The following is a 23,211-nucleotide window of genomic DNA, read 5'->3' as shown; positions in this document are numbered from 1 at the left end:
AGCGTTTCACTTGTAATACAGCCTCAGCAGTGGGAGTTTCTGTAATTGTTACTCTACCATTTTAATTTATGTGGGGCCTGCAAAAATGTGTTTTTGTGGAACAGATATGGCAGTTACTGGCTACACATTTCTGGAGCACTGTGTAACAAAGAAACAAAGAGCTGCGGCAATTCTGCTGCTTTCTCTCCCCTTTCTCTTTTTATACAGCTACGGTACGTTCACTTATACTTTTCCCAAGATTTCATAATCAGACCTCGTGGGTCTTGAAACTCCTTTTTTGAAATAGTTTTCTGTGAAGCATGCAATTCCTTAACTTGCAACTTGTGTTCCTTACTTATTTCGGCGTTGTTGTAACTAACCTAAATGTAAATTATGCCTAAAATGAAAAATAAAACTTTTAAAAGGCAACTGCTCGTTGTTTCGGTTGCACGCTTGCTAATTGTTAATTCTATAATATTTGCACGAGTTACATAAACCCTGAAAAGGGGTGCGTGATACTGATTTCCAAAACCCGTGTCAATACTGAGTTTTTTTTTTTTTTAGACAGATTAATCTGATATCTTGCAAACATAGCTTTTAGTGTGTTCGAACGCGACGTTTAAAACGCGTGAAAATGCAGAACGTCACAAGACTGGATTGGTCTCTCCCAGCGAGACTCGTAAAGCATATAGGCGCGCGGAGGCTGTTCCTTCTCACTGAGGTTTGCCCCCCATTACGTCCATGACGCCTCCTGTAGTTACTTAACTTTGGGCGAATTTCTAACTTGCAATGTTTTGTAGAGAAGAAGGAACGGTTTTACTAATATTTACAGTCGGTATCACGTTCTGCACTTTCCGCCCATGTCGCGGTGCGGATACAAATGACTTGTCCGACGCGCCGGGAAAAGGCGCCGTCGGTGTGGAAGGTTGGCTCGCGGACACGAGCTCGCGCCTGGGAACGTTCTGGAAATGGCGCCAGCTTGAGAAGACGCGGGAAAGTGCGGGCGCTGCGGATCTCGCACGAGACTGGCTTGAGACGAGTAGCCGTGCGCGCCCACACACCGACACCTCGTCCAGATACAACGCTGCACCGACTCCTGAGTACTTGAGCGAAGGTGACGCGTTTTTGAATGTTATGTTTTGCTGCACACCTTGAGCGCCATGGGCACCACCCATCACTATCTGCCTCATCACTCAGGGCTGAGGCGGGACAGGGACAAGAGAGGCACAGCTGGGGGTCCTCAACCACACATTCCTCGTGAGTGGGAGGACATGAGGCCGGTGGTGGAGTGTGGGAGCAACGTGATGACGGTCACTGCAAGAGGGAGAGGAAACACACACCTCTTAATAGCCAGGGGTATGTCATGGTGGAACTACCTGGCATGTAATGGCAGCAATAAAGCAGGAGTACCCATGTGCTTATTGATTTTTAATTCCACTGATTCTCTAGAGAATGGGCCTCCCATTTCTTTCTTTGAGCTGCCTTCTAACTGTGGCTACTCTGTGAAGATCACGTGGCAAGACCTTGTCTTGAAGGCTCCCTATGATGGATGCCATGTTCTGAAGGAGGTGCGGTGCTCAGATTTCCACTTTACTTTGCTCTTGTTATTGTTATCCTTCTAATTTCATCTTTAGATACTGTTCTGAATGAGACTGTAGTTCAGGCCATACAGCAAGGGCTTGGAGGGAGGTATCAATAGTTTCAAGCAAACCTGTAACTTCCCTGAGTATGGTTTTTACATAGAATTTTTGGTCACCCAGTACCTGAGAAGTAGTAACACCAATACTCCAAGCAAACTGAATGTGATGACAGATGTTTGTTTGGAAAGGGCACATGCTCTTAACTGGGCCTCACCTGTCATCTTTCAGAATGACAACTATATCTTGCCACTGCTTTGGTGGGGGACTCCGGTCAAGGTGGCCTGTCCTGTTAAGTCAGCCCTCCCACGCAGTCATGTGTCTGTCAGTTGCTTGCCTTTAGGCATGTCTCTGAAGATTAAAGGACAGCAGGTTGAAGCAAACAAGCTTTGGATAAAGTGTAAGTGTTGGGGGGGCTTTTTTGACAGTTGGAGTGAATCTTAAGTTGGACCATCAGTTCCTGGTTGCTTTTAGTCGACTGAAGTGTGGCATCCTGTGCCGAACTGCTCCTCTAACTCTTTCTTGCTCCCTTTAGTGAACGGCAAATGGGTGCCTTCCATGTCTGCACAATGTGTATATCGTATAGAGGCTTCTCCAGGTGAGGTGGTCCTGTATCTCCCTTACTCTCTCTGTGACCTGCCTCTTAAGGTGAGCAGTACTGCATAGGTAAGCCCTGTCAGTGTGAAACTTATGGACAAACTTACTCTTCCATTCTAAATATTTTTCTCTTTCTTAGGATGGTGTGCATACAGTCTCTGTACTTTGGAATGGGAGTGAACAAATCATTTCCTGCACAGCCACCACAAATACTCAGTTCCCTCAATATTTTGCGTTTAATTACCAGCCACCTCATCCCTCAACTCCTGCTCCCACAGCTCATTCCACTCAGTCTTTGGAATTTTCTTACTTTTACCCTATGAGGCCTATACCTGATCCAGTGGCTAAGCATCCCGGTTTGACTCCTCGGCAAACTTCCAGTCTTCCTGCTCCCCTTCCATTGGGTGCTTACCCTGTAGATATACCTCACCTTCCTAGCAAACATCACTACTTTCCCATGATGCATATGTTCTACCCACATCTTTTGATGAGTATTCTTGCCTCCCCACACTATCATCATATGTTGCCTATGTTCTATCCATACTTTCATCCTCCTGCTGTTCCACCCTCTGCATCAGCTGCTAGTCCTCCTGTTCCCACTACAGCTAAGCCTCTTGCAGTGCTGGGTTATATTCCACCTACCCCCACAACTGAGCCTTCTACTACCTTGGGCTACAGACCTTATATTCCCAAAGTCTGCCGACCTACAAGCCCCCATGGCCTGCATGGTGATTATGTCCAATATCCACAACAGGTCCCTGCATCCTACCCTGACTGCACAGGTCATTCTTTCCCTTCGCAATCCTTGTCAACACCAATTCCCAACAGGCCTCAGACAGAAGTCATGCCCTCTCTTACATGCTTGACTAACATAATGACTGTCAAGCTCCCTTCTGCCCACCCGGACTCCCTCAGAGTAATGGGTAGGTATTCGGTGTATTTCTTTGAGATTTTAGCCATTTGATATGCACTAACTGATATTGCAAGTTGTGATTGTTAAATGGACAGCAGTGTTAATGTGATTAAATCTAACAAACTGGTACAAAATATGGAAAATGTGTCATGGGTAAAGGTCTGAATGACTTGCATCTGTTTCAGGTCCAAATAACAACTGGGTACCGATTAGCACAGTCCCTCCATCCTGTGCTTACAAATTAATAAGTGGCACAAGAGGAGTAATCCTATCTACCCCCCTCCCAGCTTGTCACACTCGTAACCTGGTGAGTTGATCAAAGAGCAGATGCCGACAGCTTCTCTCAGTCTCATGTACTGAACGGTCACGGGTGTCTTCTCCTAGCCATCTGTACGCTCCTTCCTTCTGATGTTCTGGGATGCCATCCTTGGACGATATCGGACTTTGGAGCTGCGGTGTCCCACCCCATCGCCACTTAATGTGCCATCTGTGCCTACGCATCCTCCTATCCAGACCCCTATTGAACCTTCCCCACTTAAACCTCCCCCATTCTTAAGCCCTACAGTTTTCTGTTCTGCAAATAATATGCGTGTAGAACTGCCCCCAGGACCCATTTGGAGTATAAGTATAAAAGGTAAGTAAATGTGTATAGTGTAATACTCCACATCAGCCAATGATGAACAGGAAGTGTATTTTGGATGACTGTAGTCAGAATAACATGAGGTGCATGTAATAAAGCATCAGTTGCACTTAAATTTTAATTCTTCACTTGACCTCTAATACAGATGTCAGTGGTGGTGCAGTTCGTGTAAAGGATGCCCCCAAGCAATGTGGGTATAATGTTAACAAGGGAAAGGGTGGTATCAATATACTTGTTCTACCCTTCAACTCTTGTCACATGACACTTCAGGTCTGTAATATAAATATTATATATAAATATGTTCATAAATAAAGCATGGTTTGTAACTAATCATTGGCTGTAATAGGGAAATGAGTACAGAATTCATCTGAGGTTTCAGACTCAGGATGGTCAGGAAGAAGAGTCAGTTTTATCTTGCCCAGTCCACTCACTCATCACAAAACAAGGTAAGGGGTCACAAGGTGGTACTGTAATTGTTGGCTGGGTTTGGCTTTAACTTAAACTGTAGTAATGCAGTCTTGCATAAGAGTTTAGGCCTACAATTATGTAAACAAGTTGTCTACAATCTGTACACTGTAGATAGTTTCCTGAAATTCAGATCAGATGCAGTTTTGAACTGTAGTATAAATCTTATCCATTGTACAAAGTTTTATACACCTCTTTTGATAAATGACGTGCGTTCTAGTGAGAACACTAATTCAACTCAGATCAAAATTTTTTTTTATACATTGAGAGTCTAGTTCTAGATAAAGTATAACTGAAAATGGACATTTGAATGCCACAGCAATTTGTGGCACTTAATTTTATGTTACTAAGTGAAGCAGCTATCTTGTTACAGTGTTCTACTTTTCTCTCCCCCTCATACACACACCTTAATATTCTGTTCTGCCCACAGAGTGCAGCTTCCCCATTGAGAAACGCATTCCATGTGGTCCTGAGTCTTGCTCTCGGAAAGAGTGCGATTCCCTGGGCTGTTGCTTCTCTTCCAGCTCTGGAACCTGTTTCTATCCCATGGATGGTTAGTCTGTCAACACAGCTTTGGTGGGTTGGGATACTGTGAACTGTATGGGATACTGGGTTGTGTATGTCTTTCAGAATGCACAGTGGACCATTTTGTCTTCTCTGTACCTGCATCTATCATGGACCCTCCCCTGAATCCTGCCTCACTGTTTGTGGCTAGTAACAACTCCTGCACTCCCCAGAAGGTTACCCCCAACTTTGCCTTGTTCAAGATTCCTTTGGTAGGATGTGGGGCCCACAGATATGTAAGCATCCTCTTGTTGCCATTTGCTTCATCTTGTCTTCATAACAAGAAGTGATGTTGACAGATGCCTCTGTGGACAGGAGATTGGCCAGACAGTGGTCTACATGCTTGAGATCCTGAATATTGTCCGCTCAATTACGCTAGGCTATGGCACAATCACCAGGGACTCTCCTTTAAGGTATAGCATATCTGCTTATTACCACTTTTGGTCAAGGTACTTGCACTTTAATTACATTCATACTAGAACAATTCAGTTTCATATAGAAACATGACATTAAATTGCCCTGTGTGAATGTTAAGTAGTAATTAATCAACAGGCAACCCCATAGCTTGTATAATGTAATGATTTTAAATTGTAAGCCTATACTTAATTTGTTTGGAATTGTGAGTGCACAGTACTTTTTTCCTCATTTCTGAAAATTTATGGCATTTGAACATGATGTATTAGTAGCTGCTCTCTACATGCCCCTAGACTACTGGTAGAGTGCAGGTTTGTTCCTGGTTCTCGAGTCACTGTGGGCTACCTAGTGAAGACTCCATCGTTGGGCCCATCCATTCAGGCTCATGGGACATTTGGTGTGCAACTAAGGATTGCAACAGGTACCTTACTTGACTTCTGTCCAGTATTAATTTGTCTTAGAAATGTAACATGTTTTTTAACCAAAACAAATGACTTGCAGCCCATTTGTGGTTGTTACCCTGCAGATGAGCATTACACAAGCTTTTACCCCCAGTATCACCGTCCCCTTCGCTTGCTTCTGGGGAAGCCGCTGCACCTTGAGGTGCGACTACTGAATCCCCCAGATCCTAATTTGGTTTTGCTGGTTCACTACTGCTTGGCTTATCCCCGCTCAGCGCAGGCCACTTGGGTGCTCATCTATGATGGGTGAGCTGTTTTAGTCTTTTTAAAAGACTAGCCTCTTACAGGGTAGTACTGCAAGACTTCATGATGAACAGTGGAATAGTCTTTTTTTCCAGCTTGGAAGCAGCAGTCTAATTACTACATACTTCTAGATGTCCAAACCGCCTGGATTTGGCCCCAAAGCAACCCTTACCACCTCCTGCACCTGTCCCAAGCCAGACTAAGAGGTTTACAATTACTACGTTCCAGTTTCTTGCTCCTGATGGCCATACTCAGTTAGATGAAGAGGTGAACTACCTTGGGCTGCTCAAGTCTTGTCTGCATCCAAATCTTTCGGTTAACTTTTTTTTTTTTTTTTTTTTTTTTTTTTTTTTTGTTTCCGAGGCACGTACAGTATTGGTTGAAAGCATGTGAAATCCTTGTTTCTTAGTTTTACCACTAAATTCTTAGTCTTCCTCAACTGATATAGATGTAATTCCATATGTTGGTTTACAGGGAAATACTGCCTGTAGTGGGGGAAAAATTGCAGTGCAGGTGCAAAAATTGCAACCGTGAGTTGCATTGGTTAAACCAAATGGGTACATAGAATTGGGTGTCTAAATAATAGAATATGAATGAATTTATTGTATAACTGTCAATTAAGGACCATACTTTCAAGCTGTACTGTTTCTTTGGAGAAAAGCATGTGCCAGATGAATAAAAGTGAATGTCAGGTAAGCATTAGTGACAAGCAAGGAATTAACACCCTTTTCTGCCTGTGTCTAACAGATCTACTTCATGTGTTCTACTGAAGTTTGCTCACCTTCTGAAGGCCCCTGTGTGGAAGGCTGCTTTACTGGTGGGGAACAATGTATGTGAAGCCACAAGGGTGCTGTCACTTTTCTTTTATTAGTGCTTAACTAAAATATCCTGGAAAGGCTTGGACTGGAATAGCAGCACCAAACTTCTGAAAGAGCAGATCTAACTAAACTTGCACATGCCACATAGTGGCACAGTAGGTAGTGCTTGTGCCTCACAGCACCTAGACTGACCAAATCCTGCTCAGCCTGCATGTTCTCTTCATGTGAATGTCATCCCACAATCGAAAGGTGCTTCATTTTGGCTAGTGACTCTAAATTACCCATAGTATGTGTGCAAGAAAGATATTACATTGCTGTATAAATAGATGAATAATTGCATTTTAAGCAGTGAGATCCCTCTGACAAAGCTGTCAGCTAAACACTAGTTATTGTATGTCTCTTTGGAGAGAAGCATCTGCTGAATGAATAAATGTGACTACCCCCTGAACAGTAAACATTAATGCATGCAGAAATTTTTTTTTTCTTCTCTTCCAGCCTTGGCTTCAATTAAGTCTTAAATGGTCAACTGCGTGGCCCTGACGGGTAAGGCGGTCAGTAACTTTGGCTACAGGGATGTAATGTAGAAAGGCACAGAGCTTTGCTGGATTAACCTCTTCCTTTTGTTGGCAGGCTCAACATGTTTTCTACAAATGTGGTGGAAATCAGTCTTGCTCATTCCCTTCCTACTTACTGTTCAACCCTTTTTAATTTTATTGGTCTTAACAGAACGTGATGGGTGTCGATGCAGAACCTACTTCACTGTCAGGCACATTCAGAAATTCCACTTACTAATCCAACTGGACAGTGATATGGATGACAGTTGAAGTTGCAAGAAACAAAGCTTGACTTTTTTTTGTAGAAATGGTTGATTTTGAGTGGTAGCTTCATGTCAGCCTGAACTAAATGTTGATAACTGACAGTTACTGTGTCCTACTTTTCTTCTGTGTCTGAGCAGTTTGATGAAATGTTACCCATTTGCCTGCCTTACTTTTCCCATACCCTGCAGAGGGCAGTAAACTTTATCCCCCATCTGCAAACACTTTTAAATTCTTTGAGGCAGGTCTGGGATTAGCAGCAAGCAGGCTTCCTCATTCAGACTGGTATTCAATCTGAGCTGCTAAACACTCATTACGTTTTGGAGTGAAACAAAGATAAACATGAAGTGGTTAATCATTTAAGGATAAACCATTGCAATCATACAAGCTTTGAATACCAGCTGGTCTCGAGTGGTTGAGACTGCAGTGTGGACTTAAGGCACATCAACTTCTATTTTTAACCCCTCAGTGAGTGGCTGGGGAGCTAATGGCAGGTTTTGAAGACCTACCCGAATGGGATGGTTTTTATAGCTCATAATTGAACCAAATTATCTCCATGACTGTTCAGCCAAGGTCAGTAGTGCACCAACAGCACAGACATGTAACCTGCTACCATAACACTTTCAGCCATATAAATGGATTAAAGGGTTATAAATCATGTGACTTTGTTTGTTAAAATGTTATACCACTTTTAATCATGTTAATACATGGGCATCATAGACTTAAAGTAGATGGTGTTCCTTGTGTAATGAAGCATGTTCCTGTAGCTATTAAACTTGAAGCCAGAATGCACTTCATTTTTTGGCATTTTGTACATTTGTTCAGTGCAAAATAGGAATTTCCAAGTTTGGAACCAAACTCAGCCCACGCTTTCTCTGCACGAGTGTGTCTTCGTGCCATCCTGTGTCAAGCCTGCTGTGAAACCTATTAAGCAACCTTCCTCCAGGCTCCAGACTTCCTCACATAGCATTGAGCCTGTTGCAAAGGCAGTTAAACATGTGGATAGGGCCTCCCTACAAACATTAATATGTACTTGTTTCTCTCCCTTCGAGTGTTGTGTATCACTTGAGGACAGCCTAGCATTCTTGCTCACTTCAGTGTCCCCTGCTTTATTTCTTACTGTGCTCACAGTGACCACTGTTGTGGGGAAAGGCTGTATGTTCTGCCAGCATAATCTACACACTTCTGTCACCTGATGATGCAGGGTCATATGTGCTGATATAAGCATCAGCTTTCACTATATTTACACATCCCCTTTTCTAAAGTTATATATTCACTATAATTTTACAGAAGGTAGACTACATTAAACATCTTTCAGAGGTTGTGTGTGTTGAGGGGTGCAGAAGGACACTACTGTTATGAAATGCATCACCTTTTTCTTTAATCTAGCAATCGGTGGTCCCTAAAGATTTGTTTTAAGAAAAAAAAAAAAAAAATTCACTAGCAGCTCAGCCGGCTGCTGTTTTCTTGCTTTTAATGTAAGGATGTCTGACTCTTCTGTTAAAGTGTTATTTACCTTAAATCTAGTCCAACTTGTCACTTAAAACTTTCTGTGGCGATGGTGGACCACCTCAGTTTCTTTAAGAACTGCAGTGCAAACACATCTATATACATTTTAAAAAGCATATATTCAGCTGAAGTTTATATGATAGAGGTATTAAAAGGATCCCTCAGAATAAATCTTTGAAAAGTCTAACATAAAGCTCTTTCAGATGAGATGGGAAATGTATCACAGCTTACGGTGTTAGCCTGCAAAAGAGAGCACTGCCATTTCATGCCTTGTCTAGGTAGAAATGTTGCTTGTCCTGCTCTCCATTGCTCTGCCTGGGCTATATGAAACTCCTGGTTTCCAAGTAGGACTTGGCAGCACATACAGTGACACTATTGTCTGTTGCACTCAGCATTACTCAGACTTTTAACATTTGGGACAAATATTTTAGTCGCATGAAAAATATACCAGAATTATAAGTTAACAGGCCAATTAAGGGGAACAGACCATTGTACCTCAAAGGAGAAACATCTTCACGGTTCAGTAGCATGCTCCTTAAAGCCTGTGATTTACTAGGAAGCCAAACAAAGTCCAGTAGAAGGGAAGCAGAAGAGATTTCTGTGGTGTGTTCTGCTTAGTTTGGCAGGTCTGATGTTTGAGTTTTATGCCAGTCTCTAATGGAAGGAAAGTTGTGTTTCCCCCCCATATCCATTGTACAAAACTCAGTTTTTGATATTATGGTCATTAGTGGACATTACTAGTCCTTGTCATTTTAACCTATGATTACCAAATTACGTTGTGTAATGTAGCTCTAATATACCTGTTTCGAGTCACTTTTTCCATGTACTTCAAGGGAAATTGAATTTATTTTAAACCTTAGAACATTTAAGCGAGAAAACCTGTAGGAACAATATTATCAATGGCCACCAGAGGTCGCTGAAATACCAAGACTGGAGTATCATGGTACGGGTTACTGTACTTTACCTTTTCACAAGTCTTGTTACACCGGTACTATTTCTACTGTATTAATAAAAATCAGTAAACGGTTGATCCACACGTGTGTTTATTGCGGTTCCTTGTCCCTCTCGCTCTGCGGCCTGAGAACTGAGGAAGCCGAGCTCAGTCAACACCCGCCACGACACCCCCAGTCAGAGCCCAACCCCGCTGGTAGCAGTAAGGAAACACTCCAGCACCATGTTAATTGCCCTGTCTCACCGCACTCCGGGAACGGCGGAGGAGTGAAGTATAGCGCCCCCTACAGGCTAGATTGCGCATCTCTCTGGGGGAACGAACATCTAGTGGCCGATAGTGAAAAACAACCCACGATTTGTAACAACGAACAGCTGTAAAACCGCAGTGTGGCGCAGCGCGCGGTACGTTAAAAGATGCATAATGTGAATGTATAGTAGGTAAGTTGTATTTTTAAAGTGTGACCGACGTTAAAGCCCTTTTGCGCATACGGTTGAGGGAGGAGGGAAGCGCGCGGACAGACACAGAGGGCGGGTGGAAGTAGGAAGAGGAAAGAGGGATACAGTGGAGCGCGTGGAGGGGAGTAGAAGGAGGAGGAGGAGGTGGCGCGCGCTGAGCGGGTGCCCGGAGGAAACGTTGTAAGAAACGGCACGAGGGAGGGAGAAAGAAAGAGAGCGAGCGAGCGCGAGAAGGACGTTCCTTTGTGTGTTGTGGGCTAGAAGGGAGTCGCATTCACGGTATCGATCCGTATCGATCCAGCTCGGTCCCGCGGTCGGCGGTTCGGAAACGGAGAGAAACCCTGACAAGAAAATAATGTGGAACATGTCGCAGAGGTAGGACATGGTGTTTTCCTGCGATATTTCGCTTTAGGCGCGGTGGGATGGCTGAGCGAGTTTGTTAGTACATTAACTCGTTAGTATGCGTAAACAGAAAAAGTGGGGAAATAAAACCATTATTTAACTACATTTTGGCCACCTCTACGACACAGTTTGGCGATACCGTGACCGAGGCGCTTACTGCGCTGACATCATACAGATTCGCCATTAGCACTCAGGCTAATTAATAAGTGATATAGTGGGCACGGACGTATGTTATAGTACGTAATGATATTTTACGATGCATACGTGTGAAGGCCCGGGAGAGGTTTCGCGGGCGGCTGTTTCGGGCAGATAGATGCAGTTGCGCGGCGTGTGGAAACAATACTAGCGCCTCAGCTCGGCCTCGCGCCTTGCTCGAGCCGAGGACACTCATCTGAGGCGTTTCTCTCGTGCTTCCCAGCGGAGCGGCGCGTGTCTGACTCTGTGCGGAGGCAGCGGGAGCGCAGGCGCGAGGCGGAGGGACCGAGCTGAGCTGAGGCGAACGGGACAGAAAATTGCGGACGGAGCCTCCTGTCCATGTTAATGTCCGCCGACGTCGCTTCCATGATGCTGCCCGTGTCTCGGGGTTTGATGGACCGGGAGAGGGACCTGGACCTTCACCCGAGCCCCAGCGGCGGCGGGGGTTCCTCGGGGGTCGGGCGCGGGACCAAGAGGGGCGACCCCGAGCCGGACGCGCACGCTGCTGCCGCGCCGCCCTTCAGCGAGTCCCCGGGGGCGGAGTGCAAGAGGGCGCGGATGGACGCCGCATGCGGGCAGGTGGGTCCAGGTGCGACCGAGGGGAGGGGAGGGGAACGGAACATGTAGCCGCGGTCACGTTTCCTGAACAAGTAGTGTCACACTAAAAAAGTGTGCGCAGCACGACCCCGCAGTGAGTGAAACATATTGATGAGCAGGGGTTGGACCCCATTCCCTGCTGCTGCAGCAGCTGCAGAGAGACTTAAACGCACGCGCACATAATGCTGTTAAAACGCTGCATTCTTGGGTTGAGGCGTCGGTCGAGGAGTGAGTTTTAATAACACGCTTCAGCAATCCTTTGTACAGAGATGACTTGTGAAATACACACTCCCCAAAGGTTAATTCCTTTTGGAAGGGATCCAGTCCATGGTCCATAGTTCTGCCTTTTCTCTCCCTCGAGTGTTTTCTTGTGCCACGTGTCCATGTGTCAGGCTGTGTACATACTTCCTTCTTGACTAACCTTCATTTAGCTGACACCTTCGCTCAAGGTGACTGACAGTGATTTATCCTTTTGTACAGCAAGGTAATTTTTACCGTATCAATGCAGGGTAAGTACCTTGGTCAAGAGTAACACAGCAGGAATTGGATTGAACCCAGAAACCTTCACATTTGAAGGTGATAGCCCAAACCCTTACACTGCATATTGCCCCATGGAGAGGACAGTGTGAATACTGTTTACATTACATTTGCATTACTTTTTTTCATTTAGCTGGCACTTTTTTCCAAAGTGACTTAGTATTAACATACTTAGAATTATTTACGCCTGTGTACAGATGATCTGAGATGGGTAACTTTACTGGAGCAATTTTAGGGTAAGTTCCTTGCTCAAGGGTACTGCAGCTGGAGGTGGGAATTGAATATATGACCTTTGTGTCCAAAGGCAGTAGCTCTAACCACTATGCTACCAGCTGCCACTTTTTGATACCTCCCCCTCAACAGTACATAAAGTCTTTTTTAATGCTTTGAGGATGATTGGGATGCTTTAAGTATTGATGATTGTGAGGGTTTAAGTTATACCATGTAACCGTACACATGGTAACCTTATACCATGGTTCTTTAATGTGTGCAGTTTTCCCTGTGGCAGGGGGGCTGGGAAAGGAGAACAGGGAGAGGGGGGAGGGGTCAGCAAAGGAAGACAAAGACCAGGCCCGTCTGCATCCTAAATGGCAGCAGAGTCGGTGATTGGGGAAAATCCCATACTGTAGGGCATGGTTGTGTGTTTACAGGAAGTAGTGTCTTTAAATTGCAGATGCGCCTCTGCGTCTGGAAGCGTCATCTGATAGAAGTCGTATGGGAGAACTGCTGCCTCGTTGTCTTAAACTCCCTGCCACGTTTCCAGTGCTGCCTCTAGCTTTCTTTGATCCGAGAATACAAGGAAGGGGGGGACTATGGGGGCAGCAGGTGTTGTAGTAGTTAGAGCTGCTGCCTTGGACCAAGAAGACCCATGTTCAAATTGCTGCTTTTGCTGTAGTACCCTTGAGTGAGGTACTTACCCTGAACTGCTCCAGTAAAAATTACCCAGCTGTCTAAATGAGTACATAATTGTATGCTGTAACTCTACATTGTATGTTGCTTCGGGGAGAAGTGTCAGCTAAAGGAATAAATAATAAAAAGTTTTTTTTGTGAGGGTCACCATCGCTGGAGCTGTAATGTCCATGAGAGAGGGTTTTGAATTTGGGTTTCACTGACCAGTCAGACACTTGTCAACCCTTGTTTTACATGGTGATGTCTGTTTCGCTTGTGTGGTTGTCGTTTCATGGGTCAGTCACACTACTTCTGCCTCCACCATTGTGTAGATGCATGACCTCCAAGGCCTAGAGGTGAGGAGCCTGGCTACTAAGGGGGAAAATTTCTGATTGGCAGCTTGTAACATGCAGTTTACATATGGGTGTGTGTAAACAGTATGATGTGCGTCACTGCCGTGCACCTGATGGGACTTATTGACTGGTACAGATGGGTCAGAATGCAGTGGCATTGAAGGTGATAAGAGAGCGGAGCAGAGGATGGGTGAGTGGCATGGTGCAGCAATGCAAGGGTTCAAAAAGAGCATAGTGTGTCAGATGTGGGAAGTGAAGTCAGTGGGACACGTTTATATAAGAAAAAGACTCAAGAATAAGTCTGGCTCACTCCTAACATGTGCAGTCTGAATCATTAACAGTTGTGTTTTAATAAAGAATATCAGATCTCTTCTGCTCTCTTGAAAGTTTTAAATGGGAACCGCTTAAAACACAAGCTTTAGGTGGAACTGCAGAATGCAACAGCAAGTTTTTGTTGCAGTTGGAAGAAGAATCTGAAAGCAGTTTGGTAGTAAAGGTGTGTTGATATGATATGATAATGTTGTGTAATATCAGAGGTTTTGGAAAACTGACCCTAGAATAAATATTTGCCCTTAGGGGGAAAATAACAGCAGCAAGAATTTATGTTGAAGTACTTCTGAAAAACACACGGGCTTTTTTTTGTCAGTCTGAAATGCTGCTGGTTGTAGTTGGATGCTTTGGCGTTCCAGCGCTGGTTGTTGAGTCCTTCAGCGTTCATTTTCAGTGTTTACCCTCCACTCATTGAGCTGATTTTCCCTATCGTTGACAGTAAAGAGGCTTTGTGTTTAGCTAACGAGATCACAACTCCTTTAGGATAGAGCATTAGGCCAACTCATCTGACATGATTATCGAGGAGAGTGGGCCTGATCCAGCATGGGCACTCAGGATGCACTCAGTAAGGCAGTATGCTGCAGTAAAACCCCTTTGCTTCATGTGCTCTCTTTTGTTGTGACTGAAACCAGATTCCTACTGTCCAACTCCAAGGATAAAGTAGCTGACGGCATGTTCTGGTCATTATATTAATTCTCATATTATTATGAATTCTTTTGTTGGCTCAGTTGCTTTTTCTGTCCAAGGCAGCTTACAAATAGAGTTCTTTGCAAACAGGTATTTACTGGAGCGCTTCAGGGTAAGTGCTTGCTCATACTATGGCAAGATCCCCTGAACTGATATGCTTCGGGTTATGATAATAATACTTAATTGTTAGTGTGCCTGCTAGCTACAGTCATCTTAAGAGAGCCAGAACGCAAAGTATTTACATAACTTGCATGTCAGGTTGGTTAGCAGTGTGAGCCAGTCAATGTTACTGTGTTCGTGTCTGTACTGTGTGTATTGTGTGCACTGCTCGTTAGGCAGCAGTGTATGCAAGTGTGCGCTGGGTTGTTGACGTCAGTGCAGTTTTACAAGGATTGGTGTCTGGAAATGTCAAGCTATTTTTATTTATTCAGCACACTAAGGAAACCATATAAAACCAGTGTGTGGTGTTTTGTCTTTCTCCATGTACAATTAAGATGGAGAGTAGTGGCACAGAGCTTGTGCAGGGATATTTGGTCAGATGTGCTTTTATTTAGCTGGTGCTTGGTCTCTTAAGCCATTTACAGTGATTTACTCATTTATACAGCTGCATACTTTTCAAACTGGAGCAATTCAGGGTAAGTGCCTTGTTCAAGGATGCTACAGAAAGAACTGGTATTCGGTTCTGGGTCCTTTGAGTGGAAGGTGGGAGCTCTACCCACCCGGTCATCCGCTGTCCCTTAAATTGTACATGTGAACCTCTGTCTTTGACTCAGTTACATTACATTTGAAGCTACATTCAGTTAGGCTAACCTTACACCCAACAGTTATTTCAGTCAGTAAAGAGATATGTGTATATGTAGGGTATTATGTGAGTCTCCATTAGTTATACACCAATTCACTATCTGGTGAGTCTGTACATGACTGTGAACATGTGCTTAGAGTATTTCAAGACTAAGAAAGCAGGGCAGTAATCTGGCTTTTATTGGGTAAAGAGGATTAACAAAAACAAATCTGTTGCTAATAACAAGTTTATAGCTTGGATCATAATGATCTTGTGCGTATTTGTAGCTAGCAGATAGCTGTATTTACATGTTGTATTTCTCTTTTACTGATAAATATTAGGTCTTTCTGCGCTACCAGACAGTGAAATTCGTAATTGAAAAATCCTATGAAAACAAATCACTGACTCAGAGAAGAATGACATGCTGGAGAGACTGTTGGCACGTTCATCGAAAGCTACTCTGTACTTGAGTGGTGGTATGAATTGCACTTCATGCTTTTCTAGTCTCACACTTATTTAGCACCTTTTCTTCCTCAAGCCATACCTCCTGTTTGCTTTCACCTCTTCCTCCTTGCTGTCTGTCGACCCCTTGGTCAGAGGGTCTCTTTATTAAGCTTATCTCCTTCCTTGTGCTTTAACATGGGGCTCATTTTTAAAGTTTGTGTACTGCACAAATCCCTCGCACAGAAAAGAAGCACATCAGGCTGTCGTATGCTTAGTTGTCCTGTAACATTTTGTCCTTTTTTTTGCATCTGTGCCTTTATGTTGTGTAAGTGCAGTGGGATGGCTTATGATTGGGCTTTGACATATCTGATGAATGCCTTCATACTTTTGAATATCAAGGCAAATGAACAGTGTTGTGGTCTGCATCTGGTGAGATCACAGTTTGGGAGCAGTTACTTGCAGTGTGTGTCTTGGTGGCAGTAGATGGCTGTGGAGTAAGCTAATCCCATCCCCCTTCAAGGGGATTAGTCATATTTTCTTAAAATGTGACGCATTGTCTTGGGTTTTTTTTTTAAATTTTATTTAAGTCTCTGCTCTTTCTTTGCTCACTTTTTCTTCCTCTCCTGCTGGTCTAGCTGTATTTTTTTTTCTTACTGTGGTCTTACCCCTTTATTTAATTTTTCAGACATAATTCAGTCCAGATGTTAACAGACCCAACCCCCTGCCTAGTTGCCTGGTGAAAGGCATTTTCCATGCCTCAAATTTTTAACCATAACCATGCAAGAGGAGGAATCGGAGTATGTGTGTGAATAAACACTTTTCTCATTGAAATTAAAGCTCAATGTGTTCCTACTGGAAACTGTAGGAACCAGACAAATGAATTTTATGAAAGTGAAGTTTTGCGGTTGCTTTCCAGGAAGAACATGAGAAAGTTTAAATGTGATGTATAAATCTATACCGCTCTGTTTATTGCTAAGTTCTCATTGAACAGTTTAGTATGTTTATTGCGGAAAGCCTTTAAACACCCAGGACATTTAGTAATGATATTACTGCAGTATGATTTTATTAAATTTTCTGGCATGATGATCTCATTTTTGTGTTAACTTGGAAGGACTTTAAACAATCTTATCACATTTTGCTGATTAGTTTGCATTTGTGAGGTGCTTAACGGTTAAATGCGTGCAAGCTGTGATAGCTGCTGAACAAAGTGCTCCCAAAGGGACACACAGAGTACGTGAAGCATCGCATATAGCGGAGCTTAACCTTTTCTAGGTCCTTGGCCATTCCTTAAAAAATTTGTCTTCATTGCACTCAGAATTGATTATAGTCATATAGAATTGTTATATAGATAGTAGAATTGTAATTTTTGTTGCTTTTATTTAGTGATGTTCTCAAAGCAAGTATACATTTTATGGACTCCTTGAAGCACATCTAGAAACACCCAAAGTGTCCTTGGACCCCAGGGTAAGAACACTAGTTGTTCAGTGAAAAAGCAGGAAGTGGACCCCTTTTTCCAAGGAGGGCCAGCACCTTAGTGTTATGTGAATGTGGAGGCTGGCAATATTTATATTGCTGTGCCTTCAAACTGCAGGTTCAGTAACTTAAACGCTGAAGCAGATGGCGTCAAAGTTTGTTTCCAGTCAGGCAATGTTATTATGTTATTTAGCATGGCACGTTTTTACAAAATGTTGTGCTGGTTATATTCCCAGAAGAAACCCAGTGTGAGGGAGAAAATGCACCACTCCAGGAAAATCCTGTATGGTACAAATGTGTTAATTTATGTTAATAACGACAATGCCGGCTGTAGGACAGATGATGTCATGTGATGTTGCAGGCTGGGTCCTGGGTTGAATTGAGTACGAAGTATGGAACAAAATGGCTCCAGATGGGCACAGATCCTGGGTGCAGAAACATGATCTGGTGCAGGATACGCGTCAAGGGGAACAAATGGCATTGTCTCAGCCAGTAGCAGTAAAGAAAGCAGACAAATGAAACTTCGGTAGATATTAACTGAAGCAGCATGTCACATGAGTCGGGTGGTGTTCATGATCATGAGGATTGTGGACTGTGCCGCATCAGTGACCCAAGTTGGCATGCTAAATGACATGTTGAGGGCTTTATGTTTAGAACTTCCTCTGGTGGTTTGGCATTAATAAATTCGCTGCCAGTTTCCCCACCAGTGCCCCCTTCCCCTTGCTTCCTTCTCCCTTTTTTTTCTGGCACAATGGCTTCACTGGAGTGAGAAATGAGGGGACAGAGTGGGGAACGGGAGAGACGGAGGCCAGAGATGGCATTAATCTAATTAAATAACAATTAGGCAGCATGTCAAACGAAGGGATGAGGAGGTGGTACGGGGGGGAATTTCACGTGGAACAGGAAGAAGGGAGAGTGCAGAGCGTAGAGCGTGTGGGCTTGTGAGAGAGATGAGCTTTGACAGCTCTTGGAGAAGACTGCAGCTCGCAGTCTGAACAAGCTCCACACGCGTATACTGAAGTAGCCCTTGCTAAGAGACCAGAACAGCATGACAGGCGTTGAGAGTGAATCTGAAGCAAAGCGTTATTGCCAAACTGAGAATAGCATGGAATCAAAGTATGAGCATGTTGCTTAGAGCCTCTTAGAGCCTGCTCCTGTCTTTTCTGCTGTAATGACCCTCTTGGCATCACCCTAAGCAGGTACTGTGAGATGTTACATTTCAGATCATTGTGTAAACAGACATTGAGATTTATTAATCTAGTAAATTATTTTCTCTAAAGTACACATCAATGTGAAAAGTGTGTTTCTCAGCAGACAAAAGACTTCAGATGCAGACTTGTGATTATCAAAGCAGTTTGATGCAACCATTTTTGCCAGCACACTACATGAGTGGCTGCTTCTAGAATTGAGTCTGATGGGGAAATACTGCAAACGTGATCGTGCCAGATGGCCCGATGCAATTTTATTGAGCAGAGCTGAGACCACGAGAGAACCGGGTCTGAAAAAGATGTGTTGTAAGACCCTTTTTAAATGCTGGAAAGGATTCAGGAGTTGCGAGAAACTGATACCACAATCATTCTTACAGTTTAACCTTATGGGTAGTGTTATAAAGTACCTGGCATTGAATCGCACACAGTCTTGTAGGAATTATTTGACTTGAAGCCAGTAGTGCATGCAGCATCTTAGAGATGTTGACTACGGCTGTTGCTGAGAGCCTGTACTGCAGTGGTGTATGTGGCACATGTGAAGTGTGTCTGGTTTCTCGAGTTTTTTGTGCAGCCTGGCAGTGATGGCTAATGAAGAAGAGGCAAGTGTTTTTGAGCAGTAAGGGCCTTCCTGGAAATGGCTGCTAACCTGTCACAAGGATGTGTCTCATGGGTGACGATGACCAGTAAAGACATGGAGAAATGGCATGATTGTGGCACATGACTGTTTCACTCGTCTGCAAGAAGGGAAGCGTTTAGAGAGAGGTTTGCCAGCTCCTTATGACAATCAGCACTTCCTGTCGGCTTGTTCATGGGGGCATGAGGAATATCAGTAAGCCTTAACACTCTAGTGTAGTGTCACCTGACTGCTTGTATGGTTGTGTGTTCTTTGAAGCATCTTTACAGTATTGGGTGCTTGTAAGAAGTTCTCTCATGGCAGTATGTAGGGATGAACGAGCCACGTTTTGAGCGCTTTTGAGTTCCATTACCCCATTAGGAGGGACCTTGGGGAGGTGTCCGGAGGAAATGACCGTAATGCATGTCATGTTTGATACCGGGTGGCATGTTCAGGAACAACAAATTCAAATCTTTTGGTGACTGTCAGAACATCCCCACCCATTCCTGTGCTTATGGGTTAATCCAAGTGCAGGGTCTTGCATCTACGCTGTCGTGCCACAGGAGGGCAGCTTGAAGCCACTGAGAGTTCACCATGGGGTGGGTGGTGGGGCCATGCAACGCTAACCTCTCAGACATTGTCTCCTTTTTCTCCAATATGCTTTGATCTGATAGATTTTTCATGTCCTAAGGAAGCCCAAGCCGCAGGGGAGAGCTGTAACGGGGTACAGGAGGATTATGGGAAAGACGAAAGCTTGGATTGTGCATATCCGCCCCTCTGAATCCTGCTCATGTTTCCTTTTGGGCTTCTTTCATAATAGAGTGGAATTTTGCCTTTTGCTTAACCTTTACGTATTGCTGAAGGTGAATTGTTACATGGTGATTCATTCCCTTTGTGGGGTGCTTTGGTGTCTCTCATTGACTGCACACTTTTGTCATGCATATATTACTCTTTTTGCAGAAGCTTCTGTGCTTGTCGCTGTGTAGCACAGAAACCCGTGCCCATGACTGCATGTTTTTTTTTTTTTTTTTCCGTTTTATATTATGATGAGGGGGTGCGGTGGCTCAGTGGGTTGGACCACGGTCCTGCTTTCCGGTGGGTCTGGGGTTCGAGTCCCCCTTGGGGTGCTTTGCGACGGACTGGCGTCCCGTCCTGGGTGTGTCCCCTCCCCCCTCCGGCTTTACGCCTTGTGTTACCGGGTAGGTTCCGGTTCCCCGCGACCCCGTATGGGACAAGCAGTTCTGAAAGTGTGTGTGTGTGTGTGTGTGTGTGTGTGTGTATTATGATGATGCTTCCCAGATAGGCTGTGAACCCCCTATAGGACAAGCAGTCTACGAAAATAGGGTGAAAAGGAAAAATTATGACACATAAAAGCAAAGCTGCACAACACTATACAGTTAGTGGCAGCAGTGGCTTCATCCTTGTAAATCTTCAGTGTTCATATCCTATTTGTAGGCATGCATGTTAGGATCATGTGCATCTGTACAACTTGCCCAAATTCACATTTGAGTAGCAGTCATTCTGAGGTAAAGCAAATGGACGTGCACTGACTCATTGTTACTTTTGCATGAAGACGCGTGTCAGTTTGTCTTGCTTTTATTGTTCTGAATTACCCCAGTAAGCTCTTTCTGAAGCAGGTTCTTCAAGCGTTTCTTTTCTATTAATGCAGCGTATTGTTCCTACACAGCAACCCCCATGGCTTGCATAGCTCATACCTTACACATTTCCTGTATGCACTGTGGGGTCGGGGGGGTGTGCACAACAAAAATATCCTTGAAGGCAATGTGAACTTGTTCTGGCTCATAGTGGACAGCGCGAGCTAGTCAGGTATGCCAAGACTGGCTGCCACAAATACATTCACCCGGCTGAACTCTTTCCATAAAAAGCCAGGTCTCGTGTTCGTACAAAGTGCTGCTGAAGAAGCTCGTCGGAGTCAAACGCTTTGCCTCTGAGCGCGACACTGTGGGTCTGCCTTCAGCGTAGAGTCACTTATACTTTGACCTCAGCTGTTTTTAAAATCAAGACGCCAAACTAAAATACATATTTGTGTGTGCAGACGTAGTGAAACGACACCGGTCCATAAAAGGCAGATTCCGCCAAGTAGTTAGCAGAGAAAGAAATGCAAGTGTGCTGCATTTGATGCACAGTGACTGTATGTGTGCCTGTGAGACAAAGTATATGTAAACGAGAGCAACGTGCTGTCTGTCTGGGTGGTTACACACTTCAGGAGGGCAGGTTGAATCCTGCTGCACAACTGAGTTTGCCAGTCGACCCTGCATCTCCGAAATACCCCGGAGGTCCAGGCAAAGGTGAAAGTGTAGCGCCTCTGGGCTTCTCAGCAACCTGCGAACAGTCCCAGTGACCCAGTCAATTGATGTTGGGATTCAGGGAGCCTCTGTGGGGGGGGGGGAGGGGTGGGCAGCCTGTGTGCCCACAAGACAAGGAAGTGGGCCGGGTGTGTGGGAGAGGGTAGGGCTGGGTGGGGAGGCGAGAGGAGGGATCGGCGCAATCGCAAACGCGAAAAGCTGGCCAAGGGCCAGTGGAGGGGCAGAAGACACCAGGGGTAAGCGAGAACAGAAGAGCATAGAGTGACAGAGACAGAAGGAGAGGGGGGAGGGGGGCTTGCTGGGGTTACCCACAGCGAGAGGGAGAATTTGAATCTGTGAAGGGGAGCGCGGAGCAGGAGAGCCGGCAGTAACGTGCGCCAGGCTGCGGGAGAGGACTGGAGGACACGACTGGATGTTCCCTGCACGTGTACGATGATGGGACTGTACTATCCTGCTGTGCTGTCGGTGAGTTGATGTCCAAGTGCTTACTAGGCCTTTTGTGTCCTCTCTGCTACGCCTCGCTGTTCTCATTGCAACGGTGGTGTTTGCGTGACTTTGTGAACAGCGTAAGCTAATATGAGCAGTTTGCTAATAAAGATCTGTGCTGCTAATTTCACTTGTGTCTCTGTGTTTGGGATCGGTCATGTTCCAAACACGCAGTCCTTGTGGACGGGGTTCCACGGTGCGTCTCTGCACCTCTGTGCATCATAAGTTCCGCCAGCTTGAGATGAGCAGTCAAATCCAGTCTAGTCCTTCCTCTGTACAAGAGCACCATTCCTACAGCGGGAGGGACATGAGGCAGGCGATTGCATCGCGCAGAGGGAGCGGTAAGGTCCTTGTCTCACCGCGAGGACTGAACGTGTCAGCAGATTTAGTCTACATAAATGCTTGCATCTCATATGGGGCTCTTGTGGCTGTGTCCTTAAGGGGGGGGGCTGTGGGTGTAAATGAATTCTTTGTTGTCCTCCCAGCTGTCTTTGTAATTCACCCCGTTGTTTGAGTGAAAGAGGCAGGTGCCCAGAAACAGTTGTCTCCCCAGACTCCCCACTTTAACCCTAAACCCACTTTTCCACTGCCCCCCTCCCCCCCATTCTGTAACGTTACTACAGTTTGGGGTTATTGTTTTTTCCAGCCCCCGTTATTTTGCTGCTTTTTTGCCATTTTGTTATAACTCATTTTCCCTTTTGGGTCTGACCTCGTTCCCCATCCTTGTCCCTCCCCCTTAGGACAAGCAGCTGTTATCTTTCTGTTTGTCTTTAAGAGCAAAAGAGAAGGGGGGATGGGAGAAGGAAACTGACAGCAAAGTGCCAGAAAAGCAGACAACCGGGCCTAGCCGATGGAGCGGCAATGTCAGGGGCAAACATACGAATGTACACCTAGACAAATGCAGGAACTCTCATGCCATTGTCTACAGCACTGGGTATTTATTTGCCATTGCATTTGGTGTGTTTGTGTTTTGCCTTAGCTTCGCTATGTTTCTATGCTAATGGGTAATGAATGGGCCCTGGCCTTGCAGTTAGTAAACGCAGCAAACAAAGGGTGAACCTGATCGCGTTGCTGCTTGACGCACAATGTGCTAATGGCCTGCTGCTATAAGCTTGGTTATTTATTTTTTACATTTTAAATATTCACCAGCTGTGAGCCTGTGAGGGTCGATGCATATACCTGCGGTATAAACTGGGGCAGCACAGGATGCCCCTCCACCTGGCAGCTGTGAAACACTAGTGACCTTCCCTATGTTTTTAATAACCTTAGGGATGCTCACAACATTTACTCCTCTGGAGATGGCATATACACTCATGCTGAGATGTAGAGAAGTGCCTCAAGGAGACTGACGAGTGGGCAAACATGCATGTTTATTCTCAGGTAATCGTATCAGGTGTTGGACTGCGATTCTACTGCTTTCCGTTTTCA

General features: G+C 44.8%; 2 protein-coding genes across 16 annotated transcripts in view; both read left to right on the top strand.

Annotated features, from left to right (window-relative positions):
• The first annotated feature begins 503 nt into the window (after positions 1–503).
• Positions 504–8,356, top strand: LOC108939825 (uncharacterized). 2 transcript variants are annotated; one of them, XM_018761463.2, is made up of 19 exons: positions 504–1,093; positions 1,177–1,335; positions 1,429–1,547; positions 1,848–2,016; positions 2,152–2,264; positions 2,353–3,136; positions 3,312–3,433; positions 3,511–3,760; positions 3,912–4,036; positions 4,113–4,212; positions 4,662–4,784; positions 4,862–5,031; positions 5,111–5,208; positions 5,503–5,630; positions 5,736–5,916; positions 6,045–6,180; positions 6,661–6,742; positions 7,227–7,274; positions 7,362–8,356. In XM_018761463.2, the coding sequence occupies exons 1-18, from the start codon at positions 769–771 to the stop codon at positions 7,247–7,249; spliced, it is 3,207 nt and encodes a 1,068-aa protein (XP_018616979.2). In that variant the 5' UTR covers positions 504–768; the 3' UTR covers positions 7,250–7,274; positions 7,362–8,356. The 2 variants fall into 2 exon arrangements, with proteins under 2 accessions (XP_018616979.2, XP_018616980.2); XM_018761464.2 differs by lacking the exon at positions 504–1,093 and having other exon boundaries at positions 1,107–1,335.
• Positions 8,357–10,327: 1,971 nt separating this feature from the next.
• Positions 10,328–23,211, top strand: part of LOC108940073 (RNA binding protein fox-1 homolog 2-like) — a 37,052-nt gene continuing 24,168 nt past the window's right edge. For 13 of the 14 annotated variants that reach the window (XR_003797164.1, XM_029246654.1, XM_029246656.1 and 10 more), the window contains exons 1-2: positions 10,586–10,837; positions 11,283–11,638. Coding sequence is in view for 13 of the 14 variants with exons in the window: in XM_029246654.1 (XP_029102487.1) it covers positions 11,399–11,638 (240 nt within the window). In the remaining variant the exon portion in view is untranslated. Of the gene's footprint in view, positions 10,445–10,585; positions 10,838–11,282; positions 11,639–23,211 lie in introns of those variants that run through there. The other variant, XM_029246649.1, reaches the window with a different exon arrangement.

This window comes from Scleropages formosus, chromosome 20, assembly GCF_900964775.1.
Source record: "Scleropages formosus chromosome 20, fSclFor1.1, whole genome shotgun sequence".
Lineage (NCBI taxonomy): Eukaryota > Metazoa > Chordata > Actinopteri > Osteoglossiformes > Osteoglossidae > Scleropages > Scleropages formosus.
This window is presented reverse-complemented; position numbering and strand designations above follow the sequence as displayed.

Coding starts and splice junctions, on each gene's coding strand:
- LOC108939825 (XM_018761463.2), top strand. CDS start 769: ATGTTTTGTAGAGAAGAAGGAACGGTTTTACTAATATTTACAGTCGGT. Junction 3,434..3,510: donor CTTGTCACACTCGTAACCTG/GTGAGTTGATCA, acceptor GTCTTCTCCTAG/CCATCTGTACGCTCCTTCCT. Junction 4,037..4,112: donor CTTGTCACATGACACTTCAG/GTCTGTAATATA, acceptor TGGCTGTAATAG/GGAAATGAGTACAGAATTCA.